Genomic DNA, 24,447 nt, shown 5'->3' with positions numbered 1-24,447 from the left:
CAGCTACCACAGCATGCAGCGACAGGGGTAGAGAGAGCGATGGAGGCAGCGAGTGGCCCTGACATGCATTTCCCTGCCACTCCGCAGATGATGTCAAGCTAAAGATCTACAATGGAAGGGAGCGCTCCTCCTACCAGTGCGCCTGGAAACCGCATCCAGCCTCTGCACCATCTCCTCCAGAGCCATCTCTTCATTCCAGAACCTCATCCTCCGGAGCCAAATCCTCAGGGCTCCCACCCCGCACCCTGGCGGCTTGGGTGGTGGTGGGGAGGGGGCGCGGGTGGGGAGGGGGCGGCCCGGGATTGGTCTGCGCCTGCGGGGAGGGGGCGCCGGTGGGGGGCGCGGGGCCGCGGCGGAAGCGGAAGCAGCTGCCCGCGAGTCACCTGGGAGCCTGCGTGGCCCTGCCGCGGGCACCTGGGGCGTGCGCGTGTGCAGCCAGGACTTGCGCGCGTGCACCGCCGCGGGCACACGGAGTCCTGCAAGCCCTGCAAGGTCATCTGAGCTCGTGCGTGTGCAGCGCCATGCGGGATCGAGCCTTAGGCGTGCGCACTGCGCTGCGCACGCGGGATCTTGCGTTCTCGCCGCCGCCCCCTCCGGTTGTCCGCGCCCCGCCCCTTACCTGTGGCCGCCCCGGGGCAGGTGCAAAGCCCGCAGCAGTTAAGCGCGCCGTCCCCGCGCGGCCGCATGGCCCCAGGGTGGAGCCGAGGTGAGCGGGTTGCTGGGTCTCTGGACCGCTGAGGGCAGACCCGCCAGCTGAGACGCAACAGCAAGCCCTGTGGGCCTGGCCCTCCCGTCTCCACGGTTGGCAGGGAGCCACGTGGTGACTGGACACCGCCACAGAGTGGAGCTCAGGTGCCCAGGGCCATGCCGGCCAGCATCGCCCCTGTGGGTGCAGGTGCACACCCAGACCTGGCCTGTCCCCTCCCATGCTGCTGGCTGGCTGCCGTAGGGCGGGGCCACAAGTAAGCGCCCTCCTGAGTGAAGCTCTCAGAATGGCTGGGGAGATCAGCGCCCAGCATCCCGAGTCCTGCAGGATGTGGGCCCAGTGGTCCCTGCACCCCCGTACCCCCTGTACCCCACGACCCCGTGTGGTGACCATCACACAGAGCGTCCCTGGGACGCACAGGTAAAGGGGTCACAGTGTTTACCTCATGGCCTCAGGCCACAGCCTGAGAGGCAACAACAACCAGACACATGAAAAACAGCATAAAATAAAAGATGTAATGACCACATAGACGGCCCTGGTAAAAAGTAGGAAAACTGCTGCTTTTTAAAAATAAAAAGCTTGTAAAGGCCACTTACATTTCTAGAACAGATTGGATTTTATGCAACCTTTTATCCTGAATTAACAGCAATGAACACATGAAACAACAACAAACCAGCAGTCCGTCTGGGGCCTAAGCAACCTCACCTTCGGGAGAAACGCTGGTCAGTCTGAGGGACGTGAGCCTCCTGTGCACAGATTCCCCTGCCAGCCCCGTGGCAAAGCATCCACAAGGGGACCCTCAGAGTGGGTCCCTGACGACACCTGGCAGCCCAGGGTCCCTGAGGCTTGCTGTCCCATGTCGGCTTCGTCCCTGCACCCCCTGGGAAGTGCCACCCACTGGGCAGAACTCTCTAGCCCATGGCCCTGCCTTCCAGAGGGCCCAGGGCTGTGGTGCTTGGCCTTCCCTGTAGAACAGGCCTCAGACTGCTCCCCAAGGCTGCTGACCTGGCTGTGTAAGGTCCCCATGGCTGGCACAACTGCATGTGAGCCAGCAGGTCTGGCCAGGGAGAATGTGACTGTCCTTGCTGAGAACCACTAATGGCTATGTCTGTGCCAGCCTTGAACCCCCAAACCCAAGAAAATGAAACCCCCCCTCCCGCCCACACCAGCTACCTGCCCTCCAGGCAGTGAGCCTTGTCCCACCTTGCACAGGCTCTCCGCACCTCCCCATCAGGACAGTGAGGTTTTGGGTTTGCTGCAGAAAAACAGTACTGACAGTGCTGCCTGAGCCCTGCCAGGCACCTGTGTCCAACACTTCCCAAGCACTGACCCCACCTGGTCCACAACAATCTGCATAGCAGGGCTGTGCAGCCCTGCTGTTCCCTGGTTACTCCAAAGGCACAGGCAGGTCAGCCTGGCCACAGTGCCTCACAGTACACAGAGGCAAGGTGTGGGCTCAGCTGGGTGCCAACGGGCCTGGAAACCCAGTGCTGACTTGGAAACTTTGTCCTGCCTTGGTTGGAATGGCACCAGAGAAGCTCTGTGCAGCCCAGATCTCTAGGTCAGCCCCGCCCCACCCAGGGGGCCAGGCACAGTGTCTTTGTCCTCCAACAGAGCAACTCCTCTCCCAGTCAAGGCCTGAGAAGGTAGATGCTGTCACCTTATACCTGGACACTGCCGCTGCTGCTTAGCAACCATTCCGGTTGACCAGCCACAGAGCGGGTGAGAAATGGGAGCAGGCAGATTGGGAGGCCAGGTTGGGAGCAGCGGGCTGGAGATGGGCACAGCCGCCAACGGAGGAGGAGCCATGGCAGGGCAGGCACCCATTTCCTGCCCTGCAGGCCACTCTGCAGAAACCCTGAGCCAGGCGCTATGTGACAGGAGGACACATTGAGGCCAAAGCAGGGACACCCACAGATGTAGCCCAATTGCCAAGCACCAGGCTGGCTCCAGTGGCTTGGGTCATCCAGGGGTGACGGTCCAGCTGGCAGAGTCTGGGGCAGCTCAATTCCACGTCACCTGCCCTGCCAGCCTTATGGCCTTGTGAGTGGAGAGAACGGGCACCTGCAGAACAGCCCAGTAGCTGGCAGGACTCATGTGGAACAGTGCTCAGGTGACCAGGACTGTGACAGCACACCGCTGAGGGTCAGGGGATGAGGACACCAGGATTTTGTTTCCTGACTCAAGCCGCAGAGTCTGGACATCCATATTAGCCCAAGGAGGATGGCGGGAGAGTCGAGGTGTGGGTCCGGAGGCTTCACCACAGTTCTTGGGCACAAAGGGCCTCGCAGGAGCAGTGATCACTGCACTTTTTGCCACACAGAACTGGGAGTGTAGCCTATTTCTGCCCAAAAGGGTTTTGTCCACTTTAGAAAACAGAGGAAATGATGCAGGTTTTTTCCTTTTTTGAAGTTACTCGAAGTTGTAACACACTGTATCATTGGGACACGTTTCTCACTCAAACCTTTTTCTAATCTTGGCACAGCTTGCAACACCTGGGTGAGTGTTTCCCATCATGTAGGTTTCAAAATGTAATTGACCTCTTTGGAAAGTTTTAGATTCTCATAGAAAATGTGGCAAAGAAACAGACAAATCTTTTTCTCACAACTGATTGTTTCTCTGCTTAAATTCCTTGATGCAGAATTAGACTAGAGTGTAGCTAGTTTCAGTTTGTGAACCTCATGTGTGCTCTAAGTGTAGCTGCCTAAACTGGGCAGCCACTAGGCAGGTACAGGGCCCATCCCAGGTCCCCGCTGCTCAGCGTTGTCTGATGGGAGTGCAAGACTCCTGCAGGAGAACGGGGAGCCACTCTCACCCATTCCCATCCCGTGTGGCAGCAGCCCGGTCTCAAACTCACCTCCCGATTACTGAGACAACATGGATTCCATCTCACCCTATGAAGAACAGCCATCATCAAGAAACCAGACAATAAGAGACAGGAGGAAAAGGTGCCTTTCCATACTGCTGGCGGGAATGTAAGCTAGTACAACTACTATGGAAAGCAGCATACAGAATCCCCAAAAAACTAACAGTAGAAATTCCATTTGGCCCATCTATTCCCCTTCCAGGTAGGCATCTTCCTAGAAGCATTTTAAAGATTCACATTGCAGTGACCCATGCACACCCACATTTATAGCAGCACAGCTCATCACAGCAGATCTTGGAGGCAGCCTTGGGTCCAGTAGATGCATGCATAAAGAAAATGTGGTGTCTACACACCATGGAGTACTACTCTGCTGTGAAGAAAGACAAACTTCATTTCCAGGAAAATGAGTATCGTCAGACCCACAAGCTTCTATATCACATGGTTTCTCTTATATGGGAAACTCACAAAGTGTAAATAAATTAAGCATCAAAACAAAAGACAGATAATGAGAAAGGGGAGTAGATCTGTAAAAAGGAAGAGGATCTGGAGATGGCAGAGGACGAGGGAGGGAAAATGGGGATGTAAAAGGCTTCAGCTGTGTCCTGTCCTCATACCAGCTCCCTGTGAACGGTGATCATTCTGCCTTGCAGACATGGACCAACAAACATTAAAAAAAGAAGAAACACCATCGCCCAGGCAGTCCTGGGGGACCTGGGCAGTGACCTTGGGCAGTGGAGCCACTGGTGCTCTCTGAGGGGAGCGTCTCACCTAGGGAAGGCCCTCCCGGGCCCTGGACACGTTCAGGCCTGTTCACCCAGGTCCAGGGGGCTAAGGACCCTGTCCACAGCTGTCCTTGGACAGGGCTAGGGGGTGCATAGCCTGGATCTGTTATGGGATGTTCTCACCTGGGGAGGGTCCCACAGCACTCTGATGTGACTTGGGCACCATGGGAGAGCAGTCATCCGTGGGAGGAGACACACAGGGCTGTTGTGACCCCAGCTGTCCATGTCCACCCCTGGTGGCCAGGCTACCAAAGAGACCAACACATTCAAGAGCCAGCCGCCGGGCTCTCAAGAAACTCGGGGTCAGAGTTACGGGCTCTGGAGGGGAAGATGGAGGCAGCAGAACCCCAGATGCCATGTGTGGCACTCAGACAGCGGCTGGGCTGAGAGCAGCGGGGACCTGGAGTTCCTACCCTGGAGTGAGGGGCAGCCCCAGGCAGAGGGGCTCCTTGTCTCCATCCCTGGGAAGCCAGGAAGGGGACCTGGCTACAGGGCTGCTTGATGAGATGGTGTCTGGAGCAAGGTCCATCAGCCAGGCATGGAGGCCATGCCAGGTGGGCACCAGCCCAGTGACCAGTGACTGCTATGGCCCGGTGTCAGGCAGAGGTACAGCCCACCTGCCCCCTAGCACCCTACAGATGCTTGCCAAGGGCTGCACAGTCTCAGCCAGAAGAAAGTCACATGTGTGTGTACATGTGACTGTGTGTGTGCCCACGTGTATGTGCATGCCTGTGTGTATGTGTGGAGAAGCTGGTCTGGGGAGGACTGGAGAGCAGATCTGTCTTCCTGCTGTCCTCCTGTCCCTCCAGCTCCAGCCTGCAGGGGGACAGAGGGGCAGTGCTGGAGGAGGAGCGGGACTCTGTGACTGATGGACCAGGGAGGGAGGCGCAGCACAGTCTCCACTGAGGCAGGCATAGAAGGGTGAGCATCCCCAGGATGATGTGAGGGCCATCACTGAGACAGGGAGAGCCTGGGTCCCTCACAGGAAGAGGGGCACTAGTGTTCATCTCTGCCCTGCCCCCCTAATTGTGCAGCCAGCCTGCAGGCCACGGGGGGCCTCTGTGGATGGGCATGAGGACACGGGGCCCCAGGAGGTAGGACTCTAACCAGGAGAGCAGGAAGCCGTGAGGGCTGGCCATGGCCCCACAACCTCAGGATGGGAAGACGCTGGCACTTTGCTCTGAGAGAAGCACAGTGCCTGGCTAGGATGCCCTCTATGAGGTCAAGCCCAGGGAGGCTGGGGCACCGGGGACTCTGCCTGCCCTGTGCCCCTAACCTGGGCCAGCCGGGAGCAGTGCCCGGCTGCAGGACAGCAGGTGTGGGTGGGAGAGTCCTACTCCGAGTTGGCGCCTGCTTACTTCAGTTTCCCAATGATGAGCTCAGGGCTCCAAGCCCTATTTTAGGTGAGGCCTCCTGAAGGTTTCTGGGAGCCCCATGGGCAGTGGCAAGGCTCCACGCACAGTGGAGACCGAGATGAGGACCAGGGCGCCCAAGGCAGCAGAGGCCTGGAGTGTGAACCACAGGCCTGTGCCCCAGAGTCCTCACCACTGGAGCCAATCGTGGCACAGCAGGTGGGACTGTACCCCACACGGAAAGGGGGACAGAGCGGGGATTGAGGTAGGGAGCCTGGGGCCTAGTCCTTCTACATGAAGCAGGAGGTGCAGGTCAGGGGACAAGAGGGCCAGTCAGGGACAGCAGGAGGGGGCTGGGGACGGGCCCTCCAGAGCAACCAGGAGGAGCCCACCCCACTGGGATCCCCGACTCCCAGAGTGGAACTCACCCCCACCCCAGGTTCAGAGAGGCCCCCCATGGGCAGGGTCAGCCTCAGAAAGTCTCAGGATCCTTGGGAAGAGGCCAGCAGGTGCTTGTGCAACCCTGAAGTGCAGGGAGGGCCCCCTTCTGCCCCCACCACTAGGAAAGGGTGCCGGTGGACCCACCATGTGCTGCCTTGAGCCAGCGGTGTGCATCCTGCCTGACGCACTGTACTCGGTCTGGCACTGGGGAGCAGAGGGCTGGAGCCAGCATGGGCTTCAAGGGGCGACACATGGGTGTGTCCTCTAGTGGTGCAGGGCACACCTGTTGGGGGGGGTCACTCTTTAGACCCTGGCATCCTTTGACTGGCAGGTATCCACCTGTCTACAGAGAGGCAGGGAATGCTCCCTGTGGGAAAACCAGGGAGAAGACATCTGGCATTGGACTGCAAGACAATGGGCAGCTTCCTCGTATTCTGTTGTTCTCGGCGCCTGCCTTGGAAAACAACTGTCCCTGCCCCCCCGGGTGACTTCCCCACCTCACCATAGGGACAAAGAGCACTATTCTCCGACAGGAACCCTGAGAACACTGTTCCCAGAGAGGAAGCCGGAGAGCAATGTGTACAGAGAGCTGGGAAGACATGTCGCCTTAACAAGGGACGCACAGACGTCACCCCACGTCAAGAGGTTCTTGATGAGGGCTCCAGATGGCAGGAAGTGCATAGCACACAGGAGCTGCAAGCCGGGAGTTCTAAGAGACATCACAGAGAACACGCAGGCTTTCAAGCAAGCCTCCTGCAAGACACAGCTCCACCTCCAAGCCCCGCGCGCTGACACTCAGTTCCCACCAGGCAGGGTGGGTGTGACTCCACCAAGAGATCTGCAGAGACACAGAACAGAGTCACTGTGCCTCCCCAGGGCTGGGCTCCAGGAGGGCACTGCATCCTTGGTCTCAGGTGGCCCTGTGGGGAGGAGGCCTACAAGAATGTCTTTGTGGACCTCAAGGACCCCTCGGCCCAGGACAGCAGAGGCAGGAAATGTGGAAGGTATTTCTCAAAAGTGTGTCCTGAGGGTTTGCAGAAACAGGGCTGGAAGTTCTCCACAAGGGTGGAGGAGGGGACAGCTGTCAGATGGATGATCAGCAGTCAGCAGGTCAGGTGGGTACAGGAAAGGAGGAGAGAGGGAAGGGAGGATCACAGATTCTCCTTCCTGCCTGCCTGGATGCACAGCAGTCTCTGAAGTCTCAGTCCCCACTGCTCCTGACCCAGAGTGGGTCTAGAAGCTTGAAGCACTCTGTGAGTTGGAGACACCACTGCTGACTACTGTCGACTGGCCAGTGCAGCACTCACCCCAGCTCCACAAACACTATGTCCCCTATAGGAAGCTGCTGGGCACCTATGCTGAGACACAGCAGCCACCAGCTGAGCCCTTCTTATGTCCTAGCTGTGGAACCCACTGAGAGACTGTCCCTCCTCCTCAATAAGCACACCTTCCAGGACCTGATGGCTGGGGGCCTTTCTTGGGCTCTTACTCAGCCTGATTTCTCTCAGAGGCAGCCCTTGGAGAGGCTTCAAACAGAGCCCTAAGCTGAGGGCCCACAGGTCTGAACACTGCCCAGTAGGTGAGGACATGAGGCAGTTTACAGGTCACCTCCCAAGGAGAGACCAAGAGCAGATCCACAGAAGAGGCTCCATGGCTGTGCACAGCAGGAGCTCCCGGGGCTGACATGGACCAGGAGTGTTGGCAAGGTGGGTGAGATTAAAACACAATGGACAAGCCACACTGAAGGAAATCTCCTGGTGCATCCCATTCAATAGGACCCATGCTCAGTCAGATAAAAGAAGTGGGAGACGGTAAACACAGTACACCTGCCCCCCCCCCAGACCCTGGCCTCAGTACAGATGCACCAAGGCTGAGCCTAAGCAGGACACAGTGGGGCCTGGGTGCACCTGGGGCTGGATACACACAGACTGGATGCACCTGGGGTGGACACACTTGGTCCTGGATGCATAGGGACTGGACCCACCTGGGTCTGGATGCACCTGGACCTGGGACTGCCGTAACCCAGCATCAGCTAGTGGGGCCCAGCAGAAATGAGCAGCAGCCAAGGTAAAAAAGGTCTCCACCAGACTTCCCCGGCAGACCAGAGCCAGGCTGCTAGCCTGGCAGAGTCCCTGCAGACTCGTGTCCTTATCAGACAGAGCCCAGTGGGTCCACAGCAACCCACGGCTTACCATGAACACCGTGTATGTGCGCAGGGTTGCAGGGACAGTGCTGACCTTAGGACAGTCACTGCACTCCGGAACAGCATCACAGGAGACATTTCCTCTGAACGCCAAATACAACATTTTAAAGGGGAAAATGTCTAACGCGACACCACGCCTTCTAGGGTTCTCCTCATGTTATCTGATGTCCAAGTCACAGATGTCTAGAAGGGAAGCCTGAACACCCTCCTTCCATCCTCAAATAAGAGTCTATGTGTAGCCAGATGTGGTGGTGAACGCTGGCGATCCCAGCCCTGGGAGGCTGAAGCAGGTCTACTGCAAGTTCAAGGCCAGCCTGAGCAATTCAGAGTTCCTATCTCAAAATAATACTGCAAAAAAGGCTGGGATATAGCGCAGGGGTAGAGTACTTGCCAGACTCAGATCCCCACCACCAAATAACAAAACAACCAGAGCCTAACGCTGTGCAGCCCTCCGCCTCTGCTCCATGACGCCCTGGGCCCTGGCCCTGCCGACTGGACAGTGGCCTTCTCCTTGCCACTAGTGTCTGCAGAAGGGCCTCTGAGTCCTCCCCAGTGATCAGGGCTCCTGATAAAGCCAGTGTAAAAGCCTACACTCCTGGGCTGGGTGAATGAGGGTCTCTCCTGAGGTCTGAACTGGACACGCTGGCCTGGCTGAGAGAATACATGCATCCTAGGGAAGGGAAGAGGAAATTGTCTTCCACGGCACGTCCTGCAGCTAATGTTTGAGGTGGAGGCCCCTGTATGGTCCTGGCCATGTGCATGGTGCAGAGTCCTCGCTGTGGCTCAGGAGGGCAGTGCCCAGTTCTGTCCATGTTCTCTGGGCCACCTGAGCTTTCTCCTCCAAGCTGCTGTGACGTGAGGTCACTTCTGTCTGAGGGACACATAGAGCTGTGACCTTGTGGGCAGCTCGGTTCACATGTCTCCTCCTAGCCTGCAGCCAGTCTCTGGAACTCAGCAGGGTCCCCACCCCCTGCACACAGCCTCCAACCTGAGAAGCTGTGAATCCACGTTCCCTGTCTTCAGGCACCAGAGCAGAGGACTCTCTGTCTAGCTCTAGGTCCATCTGAATGTCATCTATTTTTTCTGAAGATTTCGGAATTCCAGGTTTATGTTTCAGCACATGATCCATGTTTAGTTATTTCCCAGATACAGTCCCCACCACGCCCAGCATCCAGCATCATTAACAGGAGTCATGACTCCTCTGGTGGAGGAGCCCTGAGTGGACACCTCATTAGAAAAACTCCCGGGAAATAAATTTCCGAGACAACACAGGGCGAGCGGTGAGTCCCTGCACCTCAGAGAAACTGTGACCCGGGCACCCCGCTTCCCTCCTCCTGGCCAAGTCTCTGGGAGGGGATGGGGCGTGACTTCCTCTGGGCCTGGGGACAGAGCTGGGACAGTTATGACATTCACAGTGTCCCAGCTCAGGGCAGGAGGGGGCGGGGGCGGGAAGGTTCAGGGTGCCTCATGTCTGTGCCACTTCCCCTCGGGAATGGGTCGTTGTGTTTGGCAAGTACATGCTCATAAACAAAAGTAATCATGTACTGCAAATGTGTACTCATAAAAATAAAAATTTGGAACAACCAATAGAAAGAAAATAAAGTTTATAGGGGAAAACAATAAAGCATCCCACGGGTTCTGGAGGTGCCCAGCTGGTCTCTCACACTGCACCCCAGGTTTACCGGGAGGTTCACAGGGCTACAGTTCAGTGGAAGGGGAGAGATGGGGTCTCCAAGATACCGTGGGAGGAGCTGGGCTCAGGAGGAGAGTTCAGTCAGACAGCTGGATGAGGTCTTCAGATTCTGACATTTTGGAAGACAGAGCACCAGCAAAAGGCATCCCCTGCCCAGGGTCACTGGGAGGGAGGCAGCCCATTTCATCCCAGCTGGCATCCCTGGATCCCTTCTGAGCAGGGCTCCTCGAGGTACAGCCTGGGCCTGTGGAGGCTCCCCCGTCCTCACCCAGGGAACACAGCATCTGCACCAAGCTCACCATGGTAGTAGTGGCCTCAGTGGCTTGGGATGAGCGCAGGGGCATGGAGGCCCTGAGGGGATGACACCTTGGCTGTGAGAGCAGTGCTGGGCCCAGCTTGGCCAGTGTGGGCAGGCAGCTGTTCACCATGTCCCTCCTAGCTTGTTCACAGGGACATAGGGCCTGCTGGCTGGGCACAGAGGAGATACTGAGCTCCTAGAACCTAACCCTTCCTCTTCCCTCTTCCCTCTGCCGCCCTCTTCCCTTCCTTCCACCCTGCCCTAGGCCAGGTTGGAGATCACTGCTCCAAGAAGGGCTGGGTGTGGGGCTTAGCCCAGGGAACCAGTGGAACCTGACACGTTTAACCCACACGGCAGCGTCACCCTGACTGCTTCCCCTGCTGCTCCTGTTACACCTGCCCCACACCAAGAGAGGCAAAGCATTGCCTCTGGTGGGAGGTTTGTGAGTCCTAAGTAAGAGTGCTTCACTTCCCTTCTGTCTGACTGCAGTCTGGAATACAGGATAGGGCAAAACATTCCCAAGTCTGTCCAACAGGGATCGGTCTTTGAAACCCAGAAGAACTCTTACAACAGCCAAAGAAGTTCATCCCCATAGAAAATGAGCACATGAATCTCTTCCGATCATTTTAAAAAGGAGATACAGAAATGCCTACGAGCACACAAAGCTATGTTCAACATCCTGTGCAGAAGGGAAATGAAGAAGGCCCAGAGAGCAGGGGGTGGTGCACACCTGTAATCCTAGCTACTTGGGAGGCTGAGGCAGAAGGATCAAAAGAGGCCAGCCTGAGCAGCTGACCCCAAATAAAAACAAATAAAAGGGTTGGTGATGTAACTCACTGGCAGAGAGACCCTGGATGCTATTCACTGTTGCACAAAATCACAATAGGCAAGTGGCTTTGCTGAGTTGGGGGACAGAGGATATAAGGAGCCCAAGGGCTCAGGCTGTGCTATGGAAATCCCACAGTCATGATAGAAAGCAGCCTGGAGGTTTCTCAGGAAGTTCTGCTCAGAGTTACAGTGTGATCCACAGTTCCACTCCTAAGTATGCTCAAGGGACTATTACACAGCTGTGAAGAAGCACAGAGCACTGTCACACTACAGCACAGTAAGCAGGGGGAGGCAGCCACGCACGGGCACTGCATCACTGTCTACTTGGGACCCAAGTTGGGGCATGGAGAGGGAGGGGCCTGGGGTCAGCGGAGCTGGGAATGGAGACTGACGGCCAGGGGCTTCTCTAGGGGGGAAATTGGACAACTGAGACCAGGGCTCTGTCCTGTGTGTGGACCCGGACCACCAAACATCTCACACACAGAGTGAGACATCCTGTGGAGTGCAAAACATGCCTCCGTGCAGCTGTCCTTGAAAATGAAGTGAATTCTTGGACAGCAATGGCACATCTGGCCTGTGACAGTGTGGTCCTGGCCCCTGGGGTGGTCTCCTTCCTGCCAGCACCCAAGAGGCTCCGCAATCTCTGGCCAGTGTGTTGGGCTCACAGGGGGCCACCAAGTGAGGACCACCACCCACAGTCTCACGTCGCACCCTGGGAGCATGCTCCACATGCCCCTGCCAGCCTCAGTGCTGCCCTGAGCTTGTGCCTTTGGTCTTCCAACCTGTGCTCTGGAGAGTCCCCAGCACCCTGATCTGCAGTCCCCGCATCGCAGTCTCAAAGGGAGTCTGTTTGCTGCTCTCCAGCACCCTCTGCTGGTGCATGGAGAACACTCGGAAGATGGGAGCTCTGCCCACTTGCCAGACAGGAGGGAATTTCCCATCACACACCAGGGGAACCGCCCATCAAGTGTTCTGCCCCCGGGGACCTCCCCACAGAGACTCCAGCGGCCGCACTGAGCCCAGACTCTCACCTCGTCTTATGAAGGTGATGGCATTTTGGCCTCATTCTTAGAACATGTGCGTGTAATGCAAAGACAAAATGCGCTGGGTTCGGGGAGCTGGACCCAGAGCACTGGCCACTCCAGAAAGCTCCAGGATGATGTGAAGGCCTCTTGGGACTGTGGTCAGTCAAAACCTAAACTACAGGTCTCCTGTGTTCTTCATGTCAGAGCCCAAGCAGGAAGGAAGTGAGCTCACTACACTTCGCCAGGTAAAGCTGCCTTCTCGTCAGGAAGGGACCTGGCTGGGCAATGGGCAGCATGGCAGGAATGCAGCCCTGAGGGGCAGGGAAGGTAGGCTTGGCCAGCAGGAGAGGAGGTGATGTAGGCAGGCTGCCCGCCACCTAGCCCTCCACGTGGCCCTCTTCCTACCACCCTGGCCCCATGCCTCCTCAGGGTGGGCCTGCTGAGCCTACCTCGACAGACCTGGAGCTGGCCCCATGCCCTGGTTCTCCTAGCTGGGGACTGAGGCCAGCAGAGACAGACTTGCCTGTGGCCAAGGTAGCAGGTGATCCTAGAGGAGGCTGGCTTGGACCATGACAAAGGGCTCAGAGAGCATGGGCGACACTGTGGACACCGGCCAGGCTCTGCCCACTGGCATGTGGAACAGGGAACAACTTGGGGACATCTTAAAGGGATTGATGGGATGAAGTTTACAGGTCACACTTATGCATCACACTGAAGCTGCCCAGCTCTGTCAAGGAGGGGAAGACCCTGTCCTGTGGGGACACCACCCAGGAAAGGCAGCTAGGTGATTTCCACTCCAGAATCCTGGGGTTCATTTGATCACTCCAGGCTGGATGCTCCCTGGTGGCTATGAGGATCACTGTCCAGGAGGCAGACGGGCTCAGAGAACACGGGGGAAGGAGCCATCTGTTACAAACAGCCTGAGCACGGGGCCACATCCACCAGGAAGCCATGCCTGTCACTCAAGCCAGGTGTCACAAACGCACCAACGCACGTACAGCTAGCACTTGGTGCCTGTCTTGCCTAAAAGCATTCACACAGAGCAGTATCAGAGAGGAGTTTCTGTACTATCCCCATGATGCTGGGGAGGGTGCATGGACAGAGAGGGTTAGGGAGGGACCTGGTGTCTGCTGATAGATCTTGAAGGGAAACAGAGGCAAAAGCTGCATAATTCAGCACATCCTGCTGTCTGAGGGAGGAGAACTCACATGGAGAATCACAGTGATGGGCCTTTTCAACACAGAGAACTTTAGCACAGCATCTGAAATATATCTACCTGAAACAAAAAGCACCCTTCCCACAAACCAGCAGCAGCCATGGGCTGGGAGGAGAAACAGGAAGCCCTATTTACCCTTCCCATGAGCTGGTGGTAACTGTGAGAAACAAGAACTGTCCTTCCCATGAGCCAGCCAGTGCAGGCCTGGAAGATGAGAAGAACCAAGGCTCCCCACCCCAAGTAACCAGCTGATTTAGAGGAACGAAGACTGAGTTAATAGCAACTGAGGTACAAAGACAGCTTAATGCTTATATTGTTAGATTGACTTTGCAGGCGTAAAGGCAGTAGTCTGAGCATCTATTTAGATGATAACAATAAACAATATAGCATCTATGGGGGATTTTCTTGTCTTGTTTTTAAAATCCAATATTGTTCTCACTGCTTTGTTTTGCTCTATTTTATTGTTTTGCTTTATTCAATGTTTTGTTTTGGTTGGTTTTACTGTGTTCTGTTTTGTTTTATTTTACTACGTCTGATGGTGCAGGCAGCAATTTTGAAGCTAGCAGGAGCCATTATGATAAACAATGGTTACTTTCTTATTAGCCTGTTTTGAAGAGCTGTATTACTTTCATTGTTTTGTTTCGGTTGACTTTATTCTGTTTTATTTGGTTTGGTATTATTATCTTTAGAATAAAGAAAAGTCAATGTTCTTGGAGGACTTGTTGAATGATGAATTATGGACAAGACCCCATATCCACTGAACTGTAGTCATTATTTTTCCCAGGGATCAAATGGGGTGGGGATAATAAAATTGCTTGCTACCTAAGAAAATACCTAATCAAAAACCTGTTTTGGGAAAGTAGGTAAAAGTGCAAAATGGTTTACTCTTTGCAACTAAGTTATAAAAGCTGAATCAGCTATTGTGACAAAAAATATGGTGACAGTAATGCTATTCAGTTTTCTAACACTACCTAAATGCATTTATTTGAACAATCATTACTTGTTAATAATAAACACATCCGTCCCACTCACCACTTAAATTAATAAATAAAAATTGAAACTCAGAGTTCTCACGTGGTACCAGTGAAGTGAATACTGATACTAAGAACACAAGCGAAAAATCTATGTACTGTGCCCAAGTTACAGACTTGCAGAAACAAGACCACAAATATGAATTTACAGGAGAAACAAATGCATCAATAATTAAAGTCATTTTATATGCAATTTGTTCAAAGCATTTCTTTCTTTCCTTCTGTCTTTTTTTTTTTTTGTACCTGGGATCAAACTCATGAATGACCTTGTGCTTGCCAGGCAGGTGTTTATGCCGCTGAGTTTGATCCTTGGCCCTCTTTTTCTGTCTTCTCTTTCTCTCTCTTTCTCTCATTCATCTTTTTAAGACCGGGTCTCACTATGCAGTTCAGGCCAGCCTTGAAATCACTTTGTAGCCCCAGCTGGCCTTGAACTTGCAGCAACCCTCATGCCTCAGCCTCCAGAGTGCTGTGATGACAGATATACACCACAATGCTTGGCTATTTCAAAGAATTTCTAAGTATTTTTCAAAGCAAAACAGTGATTTCTATTTTCTAATATTTTTGGTATGAAAATGTCATTCAAATACACAACTTACAAATTCTTACCTGACTATTTTCCTTTAAAATATATAATTGGCTGTCTCAAAAATATATTTATATATAATTGAGCAAATGCCTGAAGATTGAGAGTTACCCTACAGATGTTTATCTTACACATGAATTTGAGTTAATAAAATTGTGTCTACACTGAAAGAGTAAAACAACTGAGTCCACAGAACACAACACCAATATAAAAAAGGAGGTCTGGGGGAGGGGTCCGTATGGGAAGAGGGGGAGGGGCCAGGTGGGAGGGGTCAGTGGATGTAATCAGTGGAGTACCAGAGCTCATGGGGTGCTGCTGCAGAGGACTTCTGAAGACTCCCTTGACCTGGATTGTCTGTGTCCTTGCAATGGGGGACCTAGTAGGGGACCCGCCGCGAGGCCTGATATTGCTGGGTCTCTCTCATCAGTAGCATCTGGAGTCTCCCTTTGCTGTGTAAACATGAGCCACGTAATCTCCCAAATGCAGCTCGTGTCCATTCCTGTCCCTGAGCCCTCCCGGAGGCAGCCAGGTGGTGGCAGCAGCTGTGTCTCTGCGGGAGCCCAGAGTCTCCTGGCCTGGCTGAAGCCAGGGTGCTGGGCAGGTTCCTTGGGCTCTCACACATACTCAGCCAGGGCTCTCGGCTGAGGGGGAGCCCGCTCACAGGAAAGCCCTTGAGGTTAGTGGCTCTCAGTCTCCTTCCCTGTCCCCTGCCCCCAGCCTGCGCTACAGGGTGGCCCTGCACAGTGTCCAGGGGCTGGTAGCTATTGCTGAGCTTCCTGGCGTCCTGGACACACACCTTCCTGGAGTTTAGTGGGAATGGAATACCAGGGCCAGGCAAGGGCTTGGGGCCGGGGCTCCCCGGGGCCAGCTTCAGACCAGGAGAGAGAGTCCCTCCGACAAGGATGGTGAGGGCCACACAGCCATGGGAATGCACTGAATACGTAACAGTGGTGAAAGTGACAAGCTTACGTACCCTTTACCATGATAAAAGTTATTACTGACTTCAAACTTTAACCTGATGCAAACGGGTTCACTGACTGCACCCCTGGGCCTCTGGAACACACTGAGCCTGCCCTGGAGAGACTGCACTGGCCTTGAGGAGGTGCCCAGGAGGGCCCCAGCCCTGCCTGTCTTCTACAGACACAGGAAGAAACAGGTACGGAGCAGAGTGTCTGCACGGAGCTGTGTGCAGACTGGAGGATGCTGGATGGACTTTGATTGGTCAGCAGCCAGGGTCTCCAGGACCTTGGACCAGGGGGCCCTGCAAGCTAGGGAGAAGAGAGAATCAGCTGGGGACCTGGGGAGTGACCCCAGACCAGCACCTGAGCTCCTCCTGGCAGTGGGGGAGGGAGTGGGGAGGGGCCGCTACCTCTGTCCCCATGGCGACCTTCAAGCTCTCTAGACAGCAGGGCATCCACGATGTGGCCTAGCTGGCACCTGTACCCACAACTTCTGCTCATCACAAAGGGTGACTTGGCGGGTTTGTGCATTGCCTGGAGACCTGATTCACCGAAGTTCTCTTTCACCCACTCAGACAAGCTGTTTTCAGAAAGCAAAACAAAACAAATCCCTGCTGGTGAGGGTGTGGGGAAAGGAGTCCTGGCTCGCTGTTTGAGGGACTGTAAATCAGCAGAACCTCGGGGAGGGGCGTGCCAAGGTGCCTCACACCTAGGATGGAGCCTGACCTGCGCTTTCTTCTGGGCATTGCAGTACCCAGGATGCCCTCGGTAGATAAGGAAGCAGAGCATTATTCTGCTAGAAAGAAGAGCAGAATCCGAGCATTTGCAGGAAAATGCAGGGAACTGGAGAAGTGAGTAACATAAGCCCGAAACAGCACCTATCACACGTTTTCTCTCGTGCGTGGAAACTGGGAAGAAGAGAAAGATGACCTGAAGTTAGAAGGGAGGTTGACAGGGTGGCGGACGGGGTCAGGAGCCGGGAGGCCTGGTGAGTGCGTGCATGGAAACAGCCCTGCTGAGCCTGGTAACCTCGCAGTTTCCATGCGTCTTAAATCAATAAGTGAGACTGGGGGGAAGGGGGGGGGGGACGGGACAGAGAGCAAGTGGAGGCAACTGATCCAGAACACTGAGGTCATGATCAAGTTCTCTGTCCAAAACTGACTGCTATTTCCTGAGCCCTTTTCAAATTGTGCCTGTGAGCTCCCCGCAGTGTGAAGCAGGGCAACCAGCTCCGACCAGTCCAAATCAGTTCCAACCACTACCAACTGGTCCCAGCCCATCCTGAGCACCGCAGCCCAGTGCTCCTGAAAGCTTCCCACCAGTTCTGACTGGTTCTGACTGGTAACAACTGATCCCAACAGGTCCTGACCAGTCCCAACCAGCTTCAACTAGTGCTAAGCAGTCATGACCAGGACCTGACTGGTCCCAATCAGTACCATCCAGATTTGAGAAGCCTTGAGCAGTCCTGATCAGCACCAACTGACACTGACCAGAGCTGACCAGTCCCAAGTGATCCCAGCCAATCCAGACCACCCAACCAGCACCAAATTATCCTAACTTTCCCTGACCAGCACTGACCAGTCCTGACTGGTGCCCACTGACCTTGAATGGTGTCCATCATCCTTGACCAATCCTGACCAGCACTTACAGGTCCCATCTGGTCCCAACTCAGTCCTGACCAGCCTGATCAGCACCAATCAGCACCGATACCAACCAGTACCGAACAGTACCAAGGTCAAGGCATTCCATTGCAGCAAAGCTCAGCCAGACCAAACGACCAGATGAGCTCTGTCTGGCCACAGAGGTCAAGGGTGCCATGCACTTGTGTCCACTGACAGCAGCCCCCACCACTGGTTCCAGAGTTTCCTGTCCCAAAGTGTCTCAAAGTGTCCCATCCACGCAGCTGACCTCCAGGCAGTGGGCTCTCACTGCCCTATCCCCTCGCTCCTCGGGGAGCATGGTAAAGGCAGCACCCAAAAGGCCATCTTGGTCAGATGCCAGCACTCCAAGACAGCCACAGGTGGGGAGGGTCAGAAATCAGGTCTTGGAAATCAAGCCTCCAAGCAGACGTACCTTCAGCCCAGCCACGGGACCCCATGTCCCCTGTTGGGAGCCGCGTCTGTGATAGCTCGCCTTGCGCGGCGGACGTGCGGCCTGTGGTAAAGAGCAAAGCCTGAGGTAGATTACCCCTCCCATCGAATATGTTAGTTTCCTGCTTACCGCGTAAACAAACCCGCTCAACAATATAGTCTGCCTGGCAACTGATGATGTTAGCCAATCAGCTTGCCTTGCTTACTTTAACATGATTGGACACTGTACCCGTATATATACCGGTGCCACCCCTGGGCGGAAGAAGAAGCCAGGTAGAAGCCCAGAAGTAAAAGCCCAAAAGGAGCCGCGGAGAGCGGACCGGTAGAGGCTTTGGGGCAGACTGAAGCACAAAAGGAGCCGCGGGGAGCGGACCAGAGGAGGCTTCAGCTGGGAGAACCCAGGGCAGGCTGTACGGAGAAGGAAAATAAAAAGAAAAGGTTGTCCACTACCAGACTTTGTCGTGTGTCCTTCCTGCCGGCCGGGAGCGGACATCAACATTTTGGAGGCCCGCCCGGGGACTGATCACCCCCGAGACGTGGAAGTGGACAACGCTCCAGTACAGAGCTGCGAGACAGGTGAGTTGGGGATAAGCCTGGGCTCTGGGTGGCGCGCACCTACAGGGCTTTTAGACTCCCCTCAGGCTCACGCGTAAGTGGCGGATTCCTTGGGCCTCACGCGGTGAGTAACATATTAAAAGATGGGAAACATGTTAGGTAGCAACACTAAGAGCGAGGGTGGTTGTGGAGAAAGCTCTCAAGAGCTTACAAAAGTACGCAGGGTATCTGAGCAGGCCCAGTCAGGGAGCTCCCGAGAGGGGTCCGTCAAGGGGAACAAGGATGCTAAGGAGGAGGACGGGGCTCTAGCCTCGGAGTCGTCTGACTCCGAGGACGAGGGAAAGTTGAATGGCAAGGAGGCCAAAGAGACCAGCTGTCAGGAGCCTAAGTCGCTCAATAAGGAGTCGCAGGGTTCTTTTCCAGCGTTGCCCCGCGAATTGCGCTCTGCTCAACCTGGTCTGCGGAGGAGTAGAGAGCTCCTGAGCGCTCCCCGGCGCGAGAGGGAGGCGAAGCCTTCCGCCCCACCTTGGGGGCCGTTTCCGGAGGCGATTCCTCGCCACGAGGCGGCCGCCTGGGAGCTCTCTCCCCTTTCGCCAGAACAGGAAGTGATGCACGGGCCCCCATTTTCCACCCAATCACGGCCGCTGTCTTATGCTCCGCCGCCGGCGGGTCGGTATTTTTACAGGCGGCTTTGGCAGGGGGGACGCTTGTCTCATGAGGTACATCCACCTGGGATAGATAGTGGCCCCTACGGGATATTTCCTGTACAAGTAGCTATGGGCCAGGGACGCAATGTATGGGAGCCTTTTGAGATAAAGCAGATTAGAGAACTTAAAAATGCAGTTACAACCTTTGGGCCGACTGCGCCTTACACCATTGCCATGCTGGAGAATCTGTCTTCTGGGCCCCTCACCCCCGCGGACTGGATTCAGCTGGCAAAGGCGTGTCTGCCCTCGGGCAGTTACCTGGATTGGCGAGCCTGGTACGCAGAGTTCTCTGCCGAGCAGGCTGAGAAAAACGCCGGTCGAGGAAATGGGGGTTGGGGATTTAGCTCAGTGGCATAAGCGCCTGCCTTGTAAGCAGGCAATCGCCAGTTCGATCCCTGGTACCAATAAAAAAAAAAAAAAAAAAAAAAAAAAAAAACCGAAAAAGATAAAAATAAAAAATAAAAAATACAAAAACAAAAAGGGGGAGTAGGCCAAGGCCTGGCCCCAAAGGCACGATTATCCATGGCACTATTCACACACAATTTTTTAAATTTAAATAATGATAATCGCTCCCCAGCTGTGGAGCACTGCAACCCTTCCCCCAACCATAAAGGGTGGGTGAAGTGGAAAGATGTCCTGACAGGACAATGGATGGGCCCGGATCCAGTGGTCAGCTGGAACCGAGGCGCGGTTTGTGTTTTCCCACAGGAACCGGGACGAGAACCACTGTGGATACTGGAGAGACTGACACGGGCAACAAAGCCCTCGACTGAAGATCAGACCTGCCCTACTGGAGATCCATCACAGACCAACCAATAAGATGAATAGAAATAGCGGTAGCCCGAAATGGACAAGAAGATCCTCAGGCATATGCATGGCTTGCTCAATTGGCCCACGACCGAGTCTAGATATGGCGGGCATCCCTCATTCTCCTCCATAAGGTGACAATACACAGCAGGGTAGGTGAGTCAATGACAGGTAAGAGCGTGCCTCCCCAGCACGACTCGACCTAAGCCAGGCCCTACCCCATCCTGCACGTAAGCCGCTGGACTGTTAGATGCTGCCCAGGTCTAAATTTCTCTCCGAGGGGATTTCTTTACGGAGAGGAAATGAGTGCAAGCTTGTGTGCATCCAGGTTCCGTCTAGTTTGTGCCTGGCCCTAGAAAAAGGACGAGGGCCTCAGGGCCTTGGCAGACCATGGCATGGCCAACCAGGGTCTAAGCCAAGGACCTACGGTGGGCCTACACATAGGGCATAAGCCTCTGCACCCAGTCCAGGAAGGGCTACGATGCGCACATTCATAAAAAATAAAATAGGGGGAGATGTTGGGAGCCGCGTCTGTGATAGCTCGCCTTGCGCGGCGGACGTGCGGCCTGTGGTAAAGAGCAAAGCCTGAGGTAGATTACCCCTCCCATCGAATATGTTAGTTTCCTGCTTACCGCGTAAACAACCCGCTCAACAATATAGTCTGCCTGGCAACTGATGATGTTAGCCAATCAGCTTGCCTTGCTTACTTTAACATGATTGGACACTGTACCCGTATATATACCGGTGCCACCCCTGGGCGGAAGAAGAAGCCAGGTAGAAGCCCAGAAGTAAAAGCCCAAAAGGAGCCGCGGAGAGCGGACCGGTAGAGGCTTTGGGGCAGACTGAAGCACAAAAGGAGCCGCGGGGAGCGGACCAGAGGAGGCTTCAGCTGGGAGAACCCAGGGCAGGCTGTACGGAGAAGGAAAATAAAAAGAAAAGGTTGTCCACTACCAGACTTTGTCATGTGTCCTTCCTGCCGGCCGGGAGCGGACATCGACAGTCCCCAGGTCCAGGGCCTTTGGGAGGCCCGCAGAACCAGGTCATAGTGGCCAGGCCAAGCATCTGTATGAGCTCAACATAAGGAGGTTCTTGCTCCAGCCAAGACAAAAGCCCGGCTTAGCATGGATCCATTGGAAGCCTCAGAGCCAGCCTCTATCTACCAGTCCTGCAGGCTAGAACAAACCCAACATTGCCAGCCAATGTGGAGGTGGGGTTGGTCAGGAGAAGCTGCAGGCAGCTCAAAGGCCAGGTCCTGCCTCTCTTAGAACCTCACTTTTAACCAGAAGCACAGCATGGTCCCGTAGGACTGGACCACAGCTCACTTGCAAGGTCACATCTCCCCTCTGTGAGGAGGCATCTGCTTTGTGTCCTGGAAGCTTTGTCTTGGGTGTTGAGTGGGCAGGGCTAGCAGAAGGGACAGGGGAGGAGCAGTGCCCATTCCAGCAGCGACTGTGCAGGCCTCACTCTGGCTTCCAGGCAGAGCCCACCTAGCCGAGGTGTGAGAGCCTCCTCTTTGTCTCCCAGGACAGCACTATGCCCAGCTCAGGTGGACAGCCATGTCCAAACCACGGACCCACCCGTCACACTCCCTGTGAGCCGACTGCGCCAGACACTGGCTTAGACGGCCAAGGGGCAGGTAAGGCTCGAGTCCCTGTGCGCTCAGAAGTGCACAGGAAGGAGCCAGGCCATCCCAGACTGGACACCGGCCTGATCCACACCAACCTCGATGGTGCAGGGGCTGAGAGCGAGGCTGCGGCGCAAGGACAGTGAGGCTGGAAAGTGGGCGGCAGCAAGCACCTACCTAGGGCAGCGGCCTCCTCTGGAACAAGCTGGATGGCGTCAGAAACGTCAATCTGATGGTCAGTCTCCTCCTTCTGGGCCTCATCAGACCGAGGTGGGGACGAGCTGTTGCTGCGTCCATGGTTCCGGCCCACGAGGCGGCTCCAGCAGTCACACATGGGCTGCGGGAGCAGATTCTGAAGGACAGGAGACTGTGCTCGTTTCCTCGGCCATGAACTGTTTCTCTGAACAGAGACCTCAACCCCTAAGCTGAAATCACACTTGCGTTGATTCTGAAGTGGTTAGAGTGCTGGCCTCACTCTCCGCCGTGAACTTCTGCTGTGTGGACGCTCGGTGAATGAGCTGCTGCCTTGTTCAGTACTGAAATAGAGCGAAAGGTTTCGCAAGCAAAACGCAGCACTTGTCTCTGATGCGTAAGAAAATGGAGGGTGACCTGGGCTTTCTCCTTGACATTTGGGCTCCTGCCTCAAGGACACGGAAGTCTGTGGTGTCCAATTTCCCGACCTGGCGAACCTTCAAGACCGGCCCATTCGGCTTATTCAGATTGTTGATAGCTTTAAGCCTCGAGGGGAGAACGTGCTCCCGGCTCCAGATCAAACTGAGAGAGCATTATTCCTCTGGTGCGGCCCAGCAAACATCACAGGCGGTGATTTTTTGGATGAAATCTTGAATTTAAAAAGAAAACGGTGGCTATATTGCAAGTGGGTGCCATCTGGGACCCTTTGACGCTAATCGTAGCTCCTGGCTTGGCCATGCACACACATGTAGCCACACAGCTTGGACTCCAGCCCTAGGAAGCTGAGGCAGGAGGATGCAAATCTGAATCCAACCTGGGCAACTTAGGGCCTAAGCAAGACCCTGCCTCCAAATAAAGGTGGGCTGGGGCTGGAGTTTAGCACAAAGGCCCTGGGTTCAACCCTCAGTGCCACAAGAAAATAAAAAATAAAGACAAATGCCCTAAGTCTGAAACCCTAGCTGGGCCTCACAGAGGACTCTGCATGGCCCTGGCTTGGCAGCTGGCGCCCTGGTCCCTTCGAAACTGGGCCCCAGACTGGACAACTGCGCTGGGTCCAAGACTGGACAGTGCCAGCTGCTGGCCTGGCCTCCGCTCCCTGTCAGCCCGGAGGAAGCAGAGAGCCTGCAGTCCGGATGAGGCCTGCTGGTCGGGACCTGGCTCTACTGCCAGACCCACTGGCCCTGGGCGCCTACCCAGCACCAGGGAACGCAGCACAGGTGCCTGGGAAGCCACAAGCATGCATGGGAGGGGTGCAGGGCAGCAAGTCATGAGGCCCAGCAGCTCCAGTAACTGCAAGGGGACAGGGGCTGCCTGGGGCTGCAGGTGGAACCAAGGCCTCGAGCGTGCTGGGCAAGGGCTCTACCACTTGTTTGTTCTGAGAGAAGTTTTCGCTAAGCCGTTCAGGCTGGCCTTGAATTCACTTTGTAGCCCAGGCTGACCTCTAACTCACAGTGATCCTCCTGCCTCAGCCTCCTAAATGCTGGGATTACAGGTGTGCACCACCATCCTTAGCTATTTTTATTTTTTTTAAATGATTTTTTTTGTACTTTAAAGAGAAAAAGTAACAATAAAGCAGGGCTTCAAAACAAGCTAATGGAGAGTAACAGTGCATCATGTGCTGTGATCTTCAGGGTAGTTACTCAGGGTATAAGGCACAGGCGTGAACTATTGTCCAGAAAATAACACCACAAATCTTGCTTTTCAGTGAACTAAGAAAAACTATCTGTAACCAATTTTAACCATCTCGTGTGTGTGTGTGTGTGTGTGTGTGTGTGTGTGTTTGTGCCCCTTTTGCCTGCCTTCCTATCCCCTTTGTGCCGTCAGTTTTATTCGGTAACTTTTGACACAGGATCTTGCCTGGCTGTCCAGGCCGACTTTGAAGCTGAGGTCCTCCTGTCTCAGCTTGCCCAGCAGCTGGGATTCCAGGCACGTGCCCTGCCCTGCACACAGCTGGGCAGCACACAGGCACGCTTTGGCTCTGCCCTCCTCCTGTCCTCGGTGGGACACTGACTTTAAGGACAAGCGGGCCCAGGCTCAGGGGATTCCTGTACTGTGCACACCTAACTTAGATGAGGCTGGGCGGCAGAGAAAGGCCCCCATCTGAGGGAAAAGCAAGCAAGCAAATCCTCCCTCACTACCATATTTTCCCAAATTCTGCTGAGAATTTCAACCATGAGTCGACAGATAGCGACCTCGAGTCTCCCCAGACTGGAGGGAAGGGGGCTGAGAGGCACACAGGGGATGCTGGGTGGCCATTTGTGGGTGCCACCCACTTGGCCACTGCCCTCCGCTTGGCGGGTCTGGAGGTTGAGCCCACCTTTGAGTCGGCTGAGAAGACCTCGGGGAAGCCCCCCATAGCACAGCAGGGGCAGGCCTAGAGACAGAAGAGGCTCCCGGCTGCTGTGTGTGACCAGAGCCCAGACTCCTGCAGCTTTCTGGGCATAGGGTTAGTCCCTCCTGATGCCAGAACATGGCTGGGACAACTCAGG

At 55.0% G+C, this 24,447-nt stretch overlaps 1 protein-coding gene across 4 annotated transcripts in view; it reads right to left on the bottom strand.

The window, feature by feature from the left end:
• Positions 1-22,100, bottom strand: part of Mcf2l (MCF.2 cell line derived transforming sequence like) — a 93,929-nt gene extending 71,829 nt beyond the window's left edge. For 2 of the 4 annotated variants that reach the window (XM_005007137.4, XM_063247057.1), the window contains exon 1: positions 135-353. In XM_005007137.4, coding sequence (XP_005007194.1) covers positions 135-207 — 73 coding nt within the window. In that variant the 5' untranslated portion in view covers positions 208-353. Of the gene's footprint in view, positions 1-134; positions 354-383; positions 543-21,943 lie in introns of those variants that run through there. The other 2 variants (XM_063247056.1, XM_023560654.2) reach the window with 2 other exon arrangements.
• Positions 22,101-24,447: the final 2,347 nt, after the last annotated feature.

Source organism: Cavia porcellus, unplaced genomic scaffold (assembly GCF_034190915.1).
Source record: "Cavia porcellus strain 051 isolate PalLab524CR breed Dunkin Hartley unplaced genomic scaffold, mCavPor4.1 scaffold_4, whole genome shotgun sequence".
NCBI lineage: Eukaryota > Metazoa > Chordata > Mammalia > Rodentia > Caviidae > Cavia > Cavia porcellus.
The sequence above is the reverse complement of the archived record's forward strand: the minus strand, read 5'-3'. Positions and strand labels throughout refer to the sequence as shown.